General features: G+C 35.2%; 1 protein-coding gene across 3 annotated transcripts in view; it reads left to right on the top strand.

Annotated features, from left to right (window-relative positions):
* Window positions 1–18,733, top strand: part of LOC115216729 (5-hydroxytryptamine receptor 1B-like) — a 347,847-nt gene extending 329,114 nt beyond the window's left edge. For all 3 annotated transcript variants that reach the window (XM_036506275.1, XM_036506276.1, XM_029786268.2), the window contains one exon: window positions 17,068–18,733. In XM_036506275.1, coding sequence (XP_036362168.1) covers window positions 17,282–18,718 — 1,437 coding nt within the window. In that variant the 5' untranslated portion in view covers window positions 17,068–17,281 and the 3' untranslated portion in view covers window positions 18,719–18,733. The remainder of the gene's footprint in view (window positions 1–17,067) is intronic.
* The last annotated feature ends 408 nt before the right edge of the window (window positions 18,734–19,141 follow it).

Genomic DNA, 19,141 nt, shown 5'->3' with positions numbered 1-19,141 from the left:
TATATTATAGTTATCTAGAACAACGTAACGGTGAACATTATACTAATAATGTAAAAGCAGTTTTAGTAATTTTATCGTGAACACACTCACACGCGTATATATATATATATATATATATATATGATTTTTTCCCTCCGTCTTCCCTTCCTTGGATCTTTCATTTTCCTATGTTTCTGACGAAGAGCTCCGCTCGAAACGTTAAAATCCTCCTTCTTTCTTTCCTTTCCCTGAGCGTCCAATAATACTATACTTGTTCCACGTCCTCGCGTTGTTGTGTTTTCTCTTTGTGTTTTCATGTTTGGATTAACTTTGTATATATATATATATATTATATATATATATATATATATATTGAAAACCCCACTAGAATGGGAGAAAGCGCTAATGATCTAAGTGATATGATATATATGTAACAAATGTAATATATAAATAAATATCTGTAAATATAAACCATCCGATCTTCTGATTACCTTATTTCTTCTAATATATATATATATATATATATATATATATATTATATATATATATAAGTGACGGAACTTGTATACATATTTCATGTGTTATGTATATTGGTCAGAGCTTTTCATGATGAAGAGTTTTGTCACTTAGTGGGATTATGCGAGCGCTTACACGAACCTAGAGAGGTTTTAATGTACATCGTAAAAGTTCAAGAGGTCGAAGCCTCTATTTTATGTGTTGTGAACTCATGCTCCATACTTCTGAAACTTTCCCATCGAGTGAAGATGCTTCTCTATAGCAGTGCAGGAGCATCCCATTTTCTCTGCTACTTTCCTTGTCGTTTGATGAAGATTTCCCTGAAAAAGTTGGTTTAATCGCTCTTCATCGAACTTAAGTGGACGTCCGGAACGAGGTGCGTCTTTGAGGTCAAAATTTCCATTTTTGAACTTGGCATTCCAATCACGAGCGGTTCTTTCAGCAATGGCACCCTCTCCATACACAGCAGAAATGTCGCGAGGAGCTTTTGCGGCTTTTGAACCTTGATTAAAAGCAAAAAGAAGGAGGTGTTGAAAATGCTCGTTTTTCTTAACTTGACATAACCATTTTAATAATCTGAAAATAAACGAAAAATAAATAAAATTAACTTGAAAAAAAAAAAAAAACAAAATAGATTCCAAAACGATTCAAAAATAGAATTCTCGAAAAAAAAAAGATTCCAAAGTTTAAAAAGGCAATAAAATCAAAAATTTAAAGAAACGGCGGGAACTTAGTTGCCAACCCAATATATATATGTATATGTTTATGTGTCTGTGTTTGTCCCTGCAACATCTTTTGACAACCGTTGCTGGTGTGTTTACGTCCCCCTAACTTATTGGTTCGGCAAAAATGACCGATAGGATAAGTACTAGGCTTACAAAGATTAAGTCCTAGGGTCGATTTGCTCAACAAAAGGGCGGTGCTCCAGCATGGCGACAGTGAAATGACTGAAACAAAAGAGTAAAAGAACAGGAGACTATATATATATATACAAATATATATATATATATATAGATATATATATATATATATATATATATATATAATATATAAAATATATATATATATATACGGAGATGTACTCGCATAGCAAGTAATTTGATCTGAGATCGTGTGCTGAAACGGGATCGCCGGTGACGTTGCTAACCTCTTCATGGTATGGTGGGACAAGCGTTTTAAACAGTGCCTAGCAAACCGTAACATCCACTTGGCTATGTACTCTCGTTACGTCGACGACATTAACCTTGTTGTGAAATGTAATACAGACACAGTTATGGGCCCTCTACCAAGTGAAGAACAGGTGATGACATCTATACAACACATAGCTGACTCTATCCACAGCAGTATAAAACTTACCATAGACTACCCCTCTAAACACCCCAGTAAACGATTACCCGTCCTAGATACTGAGCTATGGATGGAAGACGCTATGGTTAATGGTACCATTAAACCATGTATACTCCACTCACACTATCAGAAACCGATGGCTAATCCACTAGTAATCCGTAGTGACTCAGCTATGTCGGATACTGCCAAACTCAACATCCTAGTGGCAGACTTAGTTAGAATAATGAGGAATGTATCACCACTATGCCAACCACAAGAACGACAACAACACATCCAGCACTACATATTCCGAATGCAACGCTCCGGATACACACAAGACGATAGAGTCAGGGTGTACAAAGGAGCGAAAGCTAGATTCGAACGCATTCTAGGAACGACGAAAACGGTATATGCTCCCTGTACCGCAACAAGTTCTGGAATAGGTTAGAGAGGGACACCAACAAAAAGATGAGAACGTTACTTGGTACGATAACAGGAGATTTCACGGAGTGATGTTCGTTGACGCCACACCTAAGAACGAGCTAAGTAAGGCATTCAAGAAAGTCTTGCGCACTACGGGCCTAAAAGTTAAAGTTGTAGAAAAGACAGGTAGGACTATCAAATCGGCATTATGCAGATCATATCCATTTGATAGAATCACCTGTCAGAGTAATTGTGCAGTGTGTTCGACAAATCCACACGTAAATTGTAAAACCAAGGGCACTGTATACCAGATTAAGTGCCAGGAGGGAGCTTGCGCAGCTAACCCGGAGTCATACATAGGTGAGACCTCTAGAAGCATCAATGATAGGTTCAAAGAACACCTGGACAACTACATTGAAAGGAAGCCAAACTCCATCTTCTACCAACATGCTGTAGACTGTCACAAGGGATCCTTAGGGGAGCTTAAGTTGAACATCCTATCAACACATCCCACCGATGCAATGTTGAGACAGGTCACAGAAGCTGTTTGTATACAAGAATACAAACCTACTCTCAACCGAAAGTCCGAATGGAATAACATCCAGAAGGAATATTCTATAACCACCCCTCTCTCTCTCTCCATTTCACCTGTAGTCCTTACATACAGGTTGCAATGCGTATGTGCAGTTATATACAACGGTATGAGCAGACGTTGTTTGATACGAACAGTTGCACCTAGGCGTTGTATCCATTCACGGTTAGACGATGATGAGAGGAACAAACACACACCCACACACATATATATATATGTGTGTGCGTCTATACAAACATATATGTAAATATGTATACAACCTTCAGCAAAGTAACAGTCATGTACACAACTTGGACGGACACATGCCAGTACACGGACATACGTTCACATACACATACACATGTACACACTCTCACGGACACATCTACCCATTCTCCTAGACACTCACATACATACGTAGCACATGAATACAAACATACATACATACCTACGTATGGGCATACACACGTACATACGCACGTACATGTACGCACACACATACATGGGCACATGCATACGAGCGCGTATACATACATACGCACATGCGTACGTATGTACATACACACATACATACATACATACATACATACATACATACATACATACGCACATACATACATACATACGAACAATAGTAAAACATTAGTTCTGTGATATGGAGATAAAAATCTGATAATAGATTTTAGGGTATAGTTCTTGTGAGCAAGCGTCATAAATTCACTTTCTAGCCTCGGCCGTAGGGAGTTGAAATTTGATAGCGTTGTGATGAGTGGTCACTCTACATCCATCCATCGCTACAGGTTTATAACTTTATGTTTTATAGAGTGTATGTGCGTGCTTATACACACACATACATATATACATACATACATACATACATACATACATACATGCATACACAGGCGTATGTGCGTACATGCATACGTACATACATACACACATGTATGCATACATACACACATACATACGTACATATATATGACGAACTAACTGTTACTTTCTTAGATGCAGCACGGACTTTGTCAGTGAACAGGTCGCGGATTTTAGCGACGAAAATATTTTGACAAATTAAACTTAAATGTTGGAGTGAATCGAACGGCTTTTGTGTGTTTCTTAAATGGCTTATAAACACCTTCCACGCTGCAATTGTTTATATATATATATATATATATGTATATATGTATATGTATATATGTATGTATATATGTATATATGTATATGTATATATGTATGTATATATGTATATGTGTATATATGTATATATATGTGTATATATGTGTATATGTGTATATATGTGTATATGTGTATATATGTGTATATGTGTATATATGTATATATATGTATGTATATATGTATATGTGTATGTATATATATATATATACATACACATATACATATATACATACACATATACATATATACATACACATATACATATATACATATATACATATATATAAATATTTGTGTGAGTTTGCGTGTGTGGGTAGGTGTTTGTGTATGAGTCTGTGTCTATATGTATGTGTATGTGTGCGTGTGTGATTTTCTGTTTGTATGTCAATCTGTATATAAAAACCTAATATGAAAGTGAAAGATCATTCGATAGTTGCGTGTTTGAGTCAAGGAAAAATGTTACCAGAGATCATACTTTTGGTTTCAACTTTCCGATGTAGTCCTCCTGCAAGTGGGAAATTCGAAGTCTCAGTCTTATAGTTCATCGAAATTCTATTATCGTAAATAAAAATATAATTTGCAGATACTTTTTAAACTTTCTATTCCAAAAATTAAGCCAAGTCACTCAAAGACAAACCATTGTGCCAATCTATGCATCGAAACTCTTTTGGTAGACAGTAGGGCTGATCTTCACCACACTTCATTTAATTATGTTATTTATATTACGGAATGCCGAAGAATCTACGTTGTTTCTAAGTTCATTCAAAATGAATGCGTTCGCATCCTTGATGTTTAGTTATCTACGTTTACTTTCAGCACATTAAAGAGAATGACATTTCGTATTCATTATACTAATGGAATATAGTTATTCTTGGTAGAAAATAGAATAACCTTCAGTGAATCCTACACGAACAACGGAAATGTAATTGCCAATTTCTATCAAACCGAACTTATGGAACTATTTAGAAGGAAGTTCATTTGTTAATAATTGGTTTTAATGCCGCCTTTAAAAAATAAATTGTATTTTTGTACTCTTAATGATTTAGTGATAATTCATTTATAGCATACTTTGATCTCATGATAGTCTCACTCATTTAATAGTGTTTCGTCTTCAAACGTATCTACGATTCGCTGCAATTCTTATTAAAATAGAGGCATATTTTAATATTTTCAATATACGTATATATTGAAATTCACCGGGTGATCACACTCTCATTTCACATATAAGTTCAAAAATAGGATCTTTTCCGTTTGAACGGCAGTTTTTAACATAATTTCTAAGTAACTAAAAAATTTTTAACTTCGTATACTGGTAGAATGTGTTTATAAAACATCTTTTTCTCTTGGCTTTATTGAGAAAATTCTATAGTTTGTAAGATATTTGTTGTTTTTGTTTCTTCAATTCCTGCAATTTCAACCATTCAATGACGTGTATTCAGGTTAAAAAAATTATGTGCCGTATGAATATGTCCCTTGTTTAAGAAACAGATTGGGTTTATTTACATTTATGAAGAAAAAAAGATACCCTTCCCCCCACCCCTAACCCTAACTAACCCTAACCCTAACTAACCCTAACCCTAAAACAGATTAAAATGCAATAGATCGATACTAGGGTCATAATTATGGGTGACAATTTCATATGACACCGCTAGAAAAAACTGCCGTTCAAACCGAAAAGATCCCAAAATATTACTCACTTTTAATTATATAGACTTCATCCTGCACCACTAAAAGTTATTCTAATCTTCCCTTAACAATTTTCCAATCTTCTGTAAAATTTTAATAAATATTGGCATTGTTCTTATAGTGAAAATCCACACATGAATTCATAAACGGACAATTAATATATGACACGTTTTCATAAATTGTATAATGCCTTATTTTAAAATAAAACCAGAATTTGTGAGAAACTTTATTTATGTAATAACTTATAAATTGCCATAGGCATAACAATATTATTCTATATCCTACTCTGTGTTGAATCTCTGTCAGAACTCCAGCTGGGTCTCATCTTGCTGGCCAAGATTTCGTCGTCTCCATCACACCTGTACATGTTATATATTACAGCGTTTATAGTGTTCACAGAGTATTGAGTAACGCTAATGTTTTCAGTATATTGATACCCAGCGCGAATCACCATGATGCAGTTAACTCTTTCCCAATATTCAGATAGCTTCCAGATAATTTCAGGTAACTTTTTCTTAGTTACAACTTTAATCTCTTTATTCTAGAATGCCGCTGACTGTTTTCCCTTAACTACATTTTCCTGAAGAAAAGAAAAAGAGAAAAAGAAAAAGAATAATAATAATAATCAGTTGAATTTTCATTCGTGATTGAAAATTAGATATATCGATAACAGTGTCGTTGCAAGAAACCTAATGAAACAGTTGCAGTTGTTTCGGACAGAATATATAAGATAATTGTACTTTTCTCTTCTCCACGCAGCCATTTTGTGAATAGGCATTCAATTCTATTCTTGAGTGTTGTGTGACGTTGAAGTGTAAATGATGTCCTCTTTCCATTATATTATTTAATAAATCTTAAATGGCATTTGCGTTTTAAGTTTTGCTGTTTACTTATCAATTTATAGATATCTGTCAAAGAAACAAAATATTAAGGTTAATAGCCCTCATTCACTTTGAAATAAGATTCCTATAATCATCTTAATACATATACCTGTAGCAGTCAATTTATACTTGAGTATATGAAGACTTTCAAATACCTGTCTCCTTCAGAACTCTCTGTCAATGGCTGAGATGCATAATTTTCATAAATGTGTCACTTCGATTTAAAATGATATTATCAAAATGTAAAAAAAAAGAACTGTATGGATACGTATATGTATGTATGTATGTATTTATGTATTTATGTATGTATGTATGTATGTATGTATGTATGTCCTTGTTCGGTTTTATTTCAAGATTTCTTGCTAAAAGAGAAAGACCCGGTTTCTAACCTAGATTCAAGGCTCCTGCTTTGAAATTACACACAACAGGGTATTTTTGTATGTTTGAATATGTGCAGGCATCTGTGTATATACGTATGTAATTATGTATGTATATATATATATATATATATATAATATATATATATATATTTATATATAAAGATATATATAAAGATATATATATATATTTATATATATAGAGTTATATATCTCTCTATCTATACATATATATATATATATATATATATTATATATATATATATATGTATGTATGTATATATACAATATATATATATATACATATATATATATATATATATATATATATATATTATATATATATATTTATATATACACATAATTAGAGATATATGCACATGATAATTACATATATATATATATATATATGTATGCATGTATGCATTCGTATATCTATCTCTCACGCAATACTACCTTCCAGCATGAGCTCCATTCGTTTTCACCATCTCTCTTATACTTCACCTTCGCATCTGTTAGTAAGTAATGTCCATATTAATAAGTAAGAGAACTCCTAAAAATACATAAACAAACACCAATAGTGAAGAGAACGAGGGAAAAATGTATGAGATTTAGCATTCTTAAGTAGCGTAATAAAGAATTGATTTTCTCTTACTGTCGGCATGTTAATTAACTAGCTTTTGGATTTAATTAGTTTACCTGAAACATATCGCATGTCTAATTATAAAATTTCACTTGCGATATGTATGTACTAAAATTTTAAGTATATCATTTCCATTTAAAAAAATATAATTTGCTTGATATTTAATTTAATATGACGCTAGTGGTAGAGCTGTAAATAAGCGGGAAAAAAATTAGAGAACTTGACGAGCTTTAAAATCTCGGTTGAATGTATTTCGAAATATTTTGGGGGATGCAACCAAGTAGGTGATGGCATAAGTTGATGACAACTAGCCTGGCCAATTTTCAGCGATAGTTACAAGGTCACCGGAGATTCCCCGGCGGAATGTATGTATATATATATATATATATATTTCTTTACTACCCACAAGGGGCTAAACACAGAGGGGATAAACAAGGACAGACAAACGGATTAAGTCGATTATATCGACCCCAGTGCGTAACTGGTACTTAATTTATCGACCCCGAAAGGATGAAAGGCAAAGTCGACCTCGGCGGAATTTGAACTCAGAACGTAACGGCAGACGAAATACGGCTACGCATTTCGCCCGGCGTGCTAACGCTTCTGCCAGCTCGCCGCCGTATATGTATATATATATAGATGTACCATACTTGAAGCTACAAATGATGTGCGCTGACATGAAACTACAAAGCATCAACAATTATACATCAAAGCTACTATACTCTCAGCTGTCCAAGCACATTTGCTGTTAGTAAATCACGTTAATGTCCCTCGAGTTTTTAGATTTGTTATATTCATTAGGCGACGAGCTGGCAGAAACGTTAGCGCGCCGGGCGTAATGCTTAGCGGTATTTCGTCTGTCGTTACGTTCTGAGTTCAAATTCCGCCGAGGTCGACTTTGCCTTTCATCCTTTCGGGGTCGATAAATAAAGTACCAGTTTCGCACTGGGATCGATGTAATCGACTTAATCCGTTTGTCCCCTCTATGTTTAGCCCCTTGTGGGCAGTAAAGAAATATATTGTCATTCTTGCAGTTGCCACCAGACCTTTTTATTCTATTATAGACTTTGAAAAACGTGTTAAATTAGAATTGTCTAATACGTGTTTCTATACATTATCAGGTGATTTTTGATGAACAAAAAGAATATGTAAAAGAAAAAAAGATGTTATTCGGGATGCGAAGTTGATGAAGAATTATGTTTCTGTGCAGTAGCTGTTTCGAATATATCGCAGCATTTGATGGAGATTTATTTTACTTATTCTATATACCGCATTTAATTAGAGGATGCTGTATTAAATGTAGTAAACAGTTCGATATGTTGTATTATATCGAAAGTGCAACTGGTGGCTTCCCTAGAGTGTTTGACAAAATTTAAGGTGGAAATTTACATTTCAAATACTTTTAACATTGACTTCACCTTCAGTTTTCATAGGAGTCATCTCACGAACTGTTGCAAATTTAAGTATAGATCTTTTTGTTTATTACCGCAAGGTTCTGATTTTCCAGAGAAACTAGACAAAATGATTAAGTGTTATATTCTTAATATTCTGTCGTCCTGTGGCTGGTTTTACTGCACCAAATCTAGTCAACTAGGAAACGAATACCAGTAACTTTATTGAGCGGTCTGGAGAAAGAAGCACTGATAATGGTTTTCATATTTTGATCTTTGACTAAACTAGTATAATGGGACAATTGTGGAGGCGCAATGGCCCAGTGGTTAGGGCAGCGGACTCGCGGTCATAGGATCGCGGTTTCGATTCCCAGACCGGGCGTTGTGAGTGTTTATTGAGCGAAAACACCTAAAAGCTCCACGAGGCTCCGGCAAGGGATGGTGGTGATCCCTGCTGTACTCTTTCACCACAACTTTCTCTCACTCTTACTTCCTGTTTCTGTTGTACCTGTATTTCAAGGGGGCCGGCCTTGTCACTCTCTGTGTCACGCTGAATATCCCCGAGAACTACGTTAAGGGTACACGTGTCTGTGGAGCGCTCAGCCACTTACACGTTAATTTCACGAGCGGGCTGTTCCGTTGATTCGGATCAACCGGAACCCTCATCGTTGTAACCGACGGAGTGCTTCCATCCAATGGGACAATTAACTACAATTTATATATGTACATGACATCAATTTGAAATAAATAGAAGATTTTAGATATAAACAAAAGTATTTGCAAAAGAGCTCCTGAGCTTGAGGTAAATTATCAGATGAAAATGTGAGACTATGCCAGATAAAGAGATGTAAGAGAATTAAACTGAATACATTTAAGAATCAAGTCACTAGACATATTTTAATACCCATACAATAGAAAATAGAAAGAGACTAGACAGGGATATTCAAGAATTAAATTAATAACTAAAATATACCGAAATAAAGAAAATAATGTAATGTCCCTTAATTGTCTTGATTTAAAAGTAGTAAGACACAATATTTTAATAGCGAAATGAATTAGCCGAGACTAGATAGACAGGAACAATAATTTCTGTTTTTACAATACACCATAAAAATTATATTTGTTATTCATACTAGGAATGGATGCGATTTAGAAGAATAGACATATATTACTGGAAAATATCCATTTTAGCACAAAATGACTATTAAAGAACAATGGAAGTGATTAAAGTAGCTGCAAAACACTGAAAAAATAAATGAAATGGAAACTGTTTTCTAACTTCAAGTAGGTCACCGAATAAAAGTCTGCTGTTTGAAAGACTGACTGCTGTAAGGAGAAAAGATAAACAACCATAGATATTGTAAAAAGGCTAATAGGTAAAGAAAACGTAGAGCTACAGATTTGCATGTTTAAGGTGTGTTAAGAAAGTAGCCCTACGCCCAATAAAACACAAAAATTATTTGTGAGGAAATGTACAATATGAAATCGAAATTCTGTCTGAGAAATTGCAGGTCCACAAAACGTTAAAATTTATTTATAGCACAGAGATGGGCCATTTTCGTTTATAGCCCGAAAGGTATGTAAGGAGAAACTACACGATAATTAACTGTGGAATATGTGGAGGAATGAGAAAATGCAAATGGTAAGCGAAGGCAGACTATAAACAGAGGTAAATTATCATTGGATCTTTGTCATAAATCGATATTGTGTAATGAGTGAAATACCAACAGAAATGTGAGGGAATAAACATGTATCTAATGTGTCTGATGTGAATCTTGGAGAAACAGTGCACACACACGAGTATCCGACAATGAAAAGAGATTGCAAGAGGAAGTTCAGTCACAGAGATTCTTAAAGTCGATGACCCTCAGGAAAATTTTATAGTCCACACACACCACACACACACACACACACACACACACACACACACATACACACACACACACACTCACACACATATCGAAGTTTCATTGCCATCGGACATAAATATGTCTAGACGAAATATAAATAACTAGAAATAGATATTACTAAATGATCGAAAATGAAAACAAAATGCCGTATCTTTACTAATACGAACATTATAAATAATTAATAAATACAAGCATCGACAGAAAAATTCATAGGCTAGCAAAATCTTCTCATTGAATGTGAACAAATGATGTTCATTTTTCAGTCAAGTCTCGGATCTTTTCACTTTGACTGGCAGATTTTTAATAAACATTTTTGTAACTAAACACTTTTAAACTTCGTTTACTGGTAGAATGTGTCACATAAAACATCTTTTTCCCTTGGCGTTCTTGAGAAAATCGTGTAGTTTGTAAGCTATTTGTTGTTAAATTTCTCGTATTTCGGCAATTTCAACCAATCAATGACGTCTATTCAGGTGAAAACAATTACTGCTGTTGTTTGTCAACAAGAAGTCATCACTACTTATTTTTTGGTGTCTCCTTTAACAGTCAGATGTACGTTTAGCTGGAAAGGAACAATGCAGTTATTACTAAGATTAGTTTAAATGAATGCATGCAAGATTTCACACCCCTAGCATCATTCCTTCAGAGTCAAGATTTGAAGATTACAGTATACGCTCCTGTGAAAATATAGTTTTAGCCAACTAAATTTACAAATAGAGGCAGTATAGGCGCAGGAGTGGCTGTGTGGTAAGTAGCTTGCTAACCAACCACATGGTTCCGGGTTCAGTCCCACTGCGTGGCATCTTGGGCAAGTGTCTTCTGCTATAGCCCCGGGCCGACCAAAGCCTTGTGAGTGGATTTGGTAGACGGAAACTGAAAGAAGCCTGTCGTATATATGTATATATATATATGTGTGTGTGTATGTGTTTGTGTGTCTGTGTTTGTCTCCCTAGCATTGCTTGACAACCGGTGCTGGTGTGTTTACGTCCCCGTCACTTAGCGGTTCGGCAAAAGAGACCGCTAGAATAAGTACTGGGCTTACAAAGAATAAATCCCGGGGTCGATTTGCTCGATTAAAGGCGGTGCTCCAGCATGGCCGCAGTCAAATGACTAAAACAAGTAAAAGAGAAAAGAGAAAGAAAGAGAAAAGAGTATATTTTTTGCTTAAGGTATTTTCAATGATTTAGGCTATAAAAATATAATAATGGGATAAGCATGACATACCCAAGGTACACTGGATTCCAGTAGTTAGTAGAGCAATTAGAGTAAGTGTTATACGTGGCACTGCTCTAAAGTAAGTCGAACAATGTTTGACAGAATAACTGTTCACAATATATACATAAAATTACGTATTTCTTTACTACCCACAAGGGGCTAAACATAGGGGGGACAAACAAGGACAGACAAAGGGATTAAGTCGATTACATTGACCCCAGTGTGAAACTGGTACTTTATTTATCGACCCCGAAAGGATGAAAGGCAAAGTCGACCTCGGCGGAATTTGAACTCAGAACGTAACGACAGACGAAATACTGCTAAGCATTTCGCCCGGCGCGCTAACGTTTCTGCCAGCTCGCCGCCCTATACATAAAATTATGACATACGTATGTACACGCGCATGCGCATTTATCACCCTGGGCGTATATATATACAAATGGTAATTTCTGTCTGTCTGTTACCATCTTGCTGCCCAAACCAGGGAACCAATCTTCACCCAACTTTGTGTATATAGTGAACTAATATCCAGTTCAATTATAGACTAACTGGATATCAATAAATGTTGATAATGGATCGACGACGGGAGTGGGGGGGGGTATTACATGATGAAATGAGAGGGGCGCAAAAATGTTAGGTTCAGGAAAAATGTGGCATAATGAAGGTAGCTGATATCGGACTGGGAGGGGACTGGAAGAGATAGAATCACGGGGAATGCGAGACAGATAGAACGACAGACAAGGATACTTCCATGTGTATAAAAGAGAATTTGTATGTGTGTTTTTGAGTCTGTGTGTGTGTGTGTGTGTGTGTGTGTTTGCATGTGTGCGCACGCGTATCTTCCTAATGCATTCGAAAACTAAGTTGCCGATTTTGACAAATGGGGTATCCAAGGATTCAGTCATCTTACCACTATCAAATAAACTTTATTTTCATTTACTTAATTGCATTACAAATATTTTACATTATAATCCTTTCTGTAAATCAACTATCCTAAATATTATATACCACGACGGCATCAACGACGACGTCACATTTTCCATATGATTGTGTTCCTTAAAAGACATCTCATTTCTCTATACGTTATAACGAAATACAGTCACTCATACTCTCATCACATGCACACGCACAAGCACATATATATACAAAAAAGATGTATGCATATGCATTTATGTATGAGTATATGAAAAAATGTGCGTGAGAGAGAGAGAGAAGGAGAGAAACCGTGTGACTGCCACTTACACATACATGACAACACAAACCTTCACTCATTCACTCTTTTTCGCCATCTCTCTCAGGCAAACGCACACACACGTGCGTGCATGCGGATTTAACAAATGCATTCGAAAACTGAGTTGCTGATTTTGATATGAGATATCAAATGATTCAACAATCTTTCGGCTAACAAATATACTTTATATTCCTTTACATATTGGCATTACAAATGATTAACATATTCTTTCTAAAATTCAGCTATCCTAAACGACATTTTATATCACGACGACGGTGACATCATTTTTTTCTATATCAGTATCTTAAAAGACATCCATTTTTCTATATGTTATCAGGAAATACAGTCTTTCACTTTCTCTCCGACATTCGCACGCACACATACATTTAAAAAAGCGGTATACATATCTATATATGTACGTGTATATGAAAGATGTGTGTGTGTGTGAGAAGGAGAGAGAGAGAGATCAAGTGAGTGCCACTTTCACATACCTGCATAAAAAGAATACATGACAACAAACCCCTTCACTCACTCACTCACTCACTCACTCACTCTCTGTCTCTGTCTCTCTCTCTCTCTCTCATACACGTACATGCATCTTTCACTTTCTGCTCTCTTTCAAGTTATGCTCACATAAATGCTGAAAGAAACTTAAAAAATACGGAAATTAAGAAAACAACCATATGGTCCCACAAGATTGACCATATGATCGAGTTGATACCAGAAAACGAAAGGATACCAGAAAATAACTTCCACTGATACACATACACGCGCGCACACACACACATACACACACACACACACGCTCTCGCGTGCATTCACACTCACACTACATACTCTCACTCTTTTTCTCTCTCTCACGCTAAACGTTCTGTATGCATTATACTATTTCTTGCTATGTGCACGCGCAAAATTACAACTCAAGTCCAATTGAAATCCCCTTTCTATCTTCTGTAATTCCCGTTTCTGATGAGTCTATTTAAAAAGCTGATTTTCGATATAAAGTTAAAAGAAAGTTCTCTTAGAAATCCTGTCCTTTACCCGTTGCTTCTATCGTGTCTGAGGTGAAATTTGCGTCCCCCACCTGATTGTTTTCCTAAATTTCTTTCAATTCCTCTGTTTTCAATAGAAGAGATTAGGATTTTGCCCCCCACCCACCCACACCTTTTCAATATTTTAATTTTCTCCTCCCACCCAATTTCTTCATGCTTTACGTTTTTCGAATATTTTCTTGGTAATCCACGGAGAATAAAAAACAGAGAATACGTATCTTTAAGAAGTCTCTTCTTTCTTTTTTCTTAAAGAAACACTAAAATATCCTTCTTAAACATCCACGCATCAACTCATTACTTTCAGAAAGTTTCAAACTCCCCAAGTTACACTTTAGCTTTTTGCAAAGAGGGGAAGTTTCTTCACAAATAATGTCGTATACCTGTTGTTTCTAGCATGTCGGGATTTCTGGCGGTGCTCTGATATTTAAGTCTGCTATTTCAGTACAATTCTAAGCATGCGTGAATCATCATGCGAAAGTGAAGCATTGGGTGTTTGTAGCTTTTTGAAAGCTACAAAGTAGGTGATAGGTGAGCGAGGTGGGGGAAGGGGTATTCAGTGTTTCTTGAAGAAAAATTAAACTTTGAAAATAAATACATTTCCCAGATTCGTAATCTCTGTATTTTTCTATATGGACAGAAAAAAACAATTCGTAAAAAAGTTACAAAGAAATTGCGGTGGTGATGAGGGGAAACTAAAATTTTCCAAACGATATTTCTGGGTGAAATCGAATCAACTTCCACTTATACGATGAAACAGTGCATAGTTTGTGATCTTTTTTTAGAACAGAAAGCGCTTTCATGCAAGTCAGTGCAAATTTTAGCCTCCCACTTCACTTTTAAACAAGCAATGACGTCCATTACGCCAGTAATCTAGTTCGCTATATATCGGCTGTGCTGATTCTGCCCATAAGAAAGCTACAATAATACAATATGGCTGTAGGTCATAACATCCGAGCAACACCATTGCTAGTGTGTATGTATGTGTATTCTTTCATTCTTTTATTTGTTTCAGTCATTTGACTGCGGCCATGCTGGAGCACTGCCTTTAGTCGAACAAATCGACCCCAGGACTTATTCTTTGTAAGCCTATTTGTCTCTTTTGCTGAGAACACCTCAACATCGATTGTCAAATGATGGTGTGGGGACAAACACCTCCGTGTTTCTTTTCTGTGTATCTTTCTGTTGAAGAGCGTAGGCTCGAAACGTAAAAGACGTGTTTTATTTATATTCCTGAGCGCCATACTAATACAATTGTTTGTTTGTATTCCACCTGCCTTCGTCTTTTGTTTATTTTCATAAAGCTTCCCGTTATATATATATATATATATATATATATATATCTATATATATATATATATTATATATATATATATATATATATATATATATATATATGAACTTTAATAAAAGTACGGGATGTTGTCAGCGAACAGGTCGCGGTCTCAAAGCGAAGAAAATATTTTGACAAATTAAATCTAATTGCTGAAATGTATCTAACAGTTTTGTGTGTTTCTTAAATGGCTTATAAACGCCTTCCACGCTGCAATTGTTTTCGTTCCAGCACACGATCTCAGATCAGGTCACTTGTTATGCAAGTACATCTCCGTAATAATGTATTATTACTATTATTAGAAATAACTATAATAATAAAGTGGCCAGCAAGTTTAACCTATATAGGTAAAATATACAAATAAATAAATGAGGCAACCGGAATACTACTTACTAGAAATAGAAGTTAACATTCCAAATCCACAAATTTTTCACTATTAAGAAACACACTCGGTGAAGGTAACGAAGAATAATAAAAATAGGCCTTACCTTGTATAAATCACAGAGCAAGTACAAATATCTTGGTATTAATTGATTCCACCTTTTGTTAATTAGTGCTGAAGAATTATCAGCCAAGCTTACTGATTCATTTGCTTTTCAAAATATTCATTCCTTTGCACCGTGCGCGTCTGTTCATCTGAATGCCCTCATGAGATTAAAAAAACAACGAACCTAAAGTGAGTCAGTATGATATAAAATTTAATAAAAATAACAATAATAATAAAGTGGTCGGCAACTTTAACCTATATAGGTAAAATATACAAATAAGCAAATTAGGGACCGGAATACCACTTGCTAGAAATAGAAGTTAACACTCCAAATCCACAAATTTCTCACTATTAAGAAATGCACGGTGAATGTAACGAATATTATATAAATAGTAAAAAAATTGTAAATTTGGCGTGTTACCTACTATTTCTAGCAAGTGGTATTCTGTTACTCTAATTTATTTATCTGTATTTATATGTGTATGTGTGTGTATGTGTGTGTGCGCGCACATGTGCACGTGTATATACATGTGTGTCTTTATGCTTGTGTTTGTCCACTACCGCTTGGCAGCCGGTGTTGCTTTGTTTACGTCCCCGTTTCTCCGCAAAGAGATATCAGTACAATAAGTATCAAGCTTAAAAAATGTTAGTACTATAGTTGCCCCATACTGGCCGGAGTCCAATGACTATGCGTATCTGAAAATATCCTTTCAGTCTTGCATAGTTTTACAATGATGCACTAATGCTATCAGAGTAGATAATATAAGTACGTCAATAATTGATTTTCGAATTGTAATCAGTTCTTAAATAGGTAACGCCGTTGTATTTTAACAATACCATGAGTTAACTAATATTCTTTTCTTTATTCTTTTGCAGGTAATTCTACAGTGACGCCTTAATTAGAACATATCCACATTATTTCGTAATATCCATTAGATTGAGCGGACGTGACAAAGGATTTCTTTTAATGAACATCGAATGAGTTTTTTGGAATCTGAATGGAAGGAATATCACTTCTGAAGAATTGTTTCCGGAAATTTAAAACGATATTAGATACTCTGCTATGTATATGAACATACCATGAATAAAGATGGAGAATGTTACTGACTATTTCGAAATTTTGGGTAATGTTACAACGGAGAATGGCATATCGACCGGTTACATTTCAATCAGTGTTGATCCTCTATTTACTCCCAGTGAGGAGATCTATTCACTTCCTATCAAAATTATCATCTGTGTTGTTCTTTCAATTATAATCATGGTTACAATTGCTGGGAATGTGTTTGTCATTGCCGCAATCCTTTTGGAAAAGAGCCTACGTGGTGTTTCTAATTATCTGATAATGTCTCTCGCTGTGACGGACTTGATGGTAGCTATATTGGTCATGCCCATAAGTGTTGTCCACGAAGTAACTCCGGATTGGAACTTTGGAGGCGCAATCTGCGACATGTGGATTAGTTTCGATGTTCTATGTTGCACTGCTTCTATTTTGCACTTAGTTGCAATAGCATTTGATCGTTACTGGGCTGTATCAAATATTGATTATATCAGACGGAGATGTGCCAAACTAATAGGCTTTATGGTTGTTGCTGTATGGGTGGTTGCCGTTTCAATATCGATACCTCCATTATTTGGCTGGAAAGATGACAACGATCCTAATATCACCAAACGTTGCTTGATCAGTCAAGACCTAGGTTACACAATATTCTCAACGTTGGGCGCATTTTATTTTCCTTTGATATTAATGCTAGTTCTAAATATCAAAATATATGTCGCTGCCCGAACACGGATTCGAAAGAAAGGTTTTTATGGCTACCGACGACCTGTACCTGTTTCAGCGATTACAGTTACAATGACAGAGGGTCAAAATCTCTCACCAAACTCCTCTGGAAGTGACATTAGTCATGAACGATATAGTGCCTACAATGGATCTTGTATGAACATGAATGAACTAACACGGGTGAATAGCGTTATGGAATTGACTGATGAACGGGAATCTGCAATACAAACAAGCCCGACAACAGCCACAACTATAGCCACACCCGCATCGTCCACGTTGACACTAAGTGCTCCAACTGGACGAACGAAATTAGCTGAAACATCAGTAAATCAATTGTCAGTTCCGTCGGGACCAAAAGGCAGTAGTGGATGTAGGAATTTAATTTCTTCAAAGAATCAAAGACAGTCAGCTAATGGTCACGTTAAAAGATTACGTCAACGTGAACGAGAACGGGTAAAGAAAGAAAAAATTGAAATGAAGCGAGAACGGAAGGCTGCCAGAGTGATTGCTATTATAACTGGTGGCTTTATGGCGTGCTGGTTGCCCTTCTTCATGGTTGCCTTGATCGGACCGTTTTGTAAAGAATATTGTTATTTCCCCCCTGTTCTGATGAGTCTCTTTTTGTGGCTTGGTTACTTAAACAGCCTTTTGAATCCAATAATATATACCATATTTAATCCAAGCTTCCGGACTGCCTTTAAAAAACTAATATACGGAAAATATAGAATGAGATCACAGTGTCGATAATGAAAATGAAATTGTTTAAAAGTAGGTCGAAGTGCTATTTCTGAATGTCAATATGCATTTATATATTGGGATTTCTCGAAATGTCTTACTTTCTCTAATATATTAATGACTGCAAGAAAATATTTGCGAAATACATATTCAAAAGGTACACAAGAGTTTCGAAGATATCCTTCAACGGTTTCATACGTACATATATATATATATATATATATATATATATATATATACATATGCATATACATACGTATATGTATAAGCACATATATATATATATATATATATATGTATATATATATATATATATATATATGTATATATGTATATATGTATATATATATATGTACATATATATATATATAATATATATATACACATTTGAATATATGTATTAAATAATTGTGTGTACATTATGTATATATGTAT

This window comes from Octopus sinensis, linkage group LG10, assembly GCF_006345805.1.
Source record: "Octopus sinensis linkage group LG10, ASM634580v1, whole genome shotgun sequence".
Classification (NCBI taxonomy): Eukaryota; Metazoa; Mollusca; class Cephalopoda; order Octopoda; family Octopodidae; genus Octopus; species Octopus sinensis.
The sequence above is the reverse complement of the archived record's forward strand: the minus strand, read 5'-3'. Positions and strand labels throughout refer to the sequence as shown.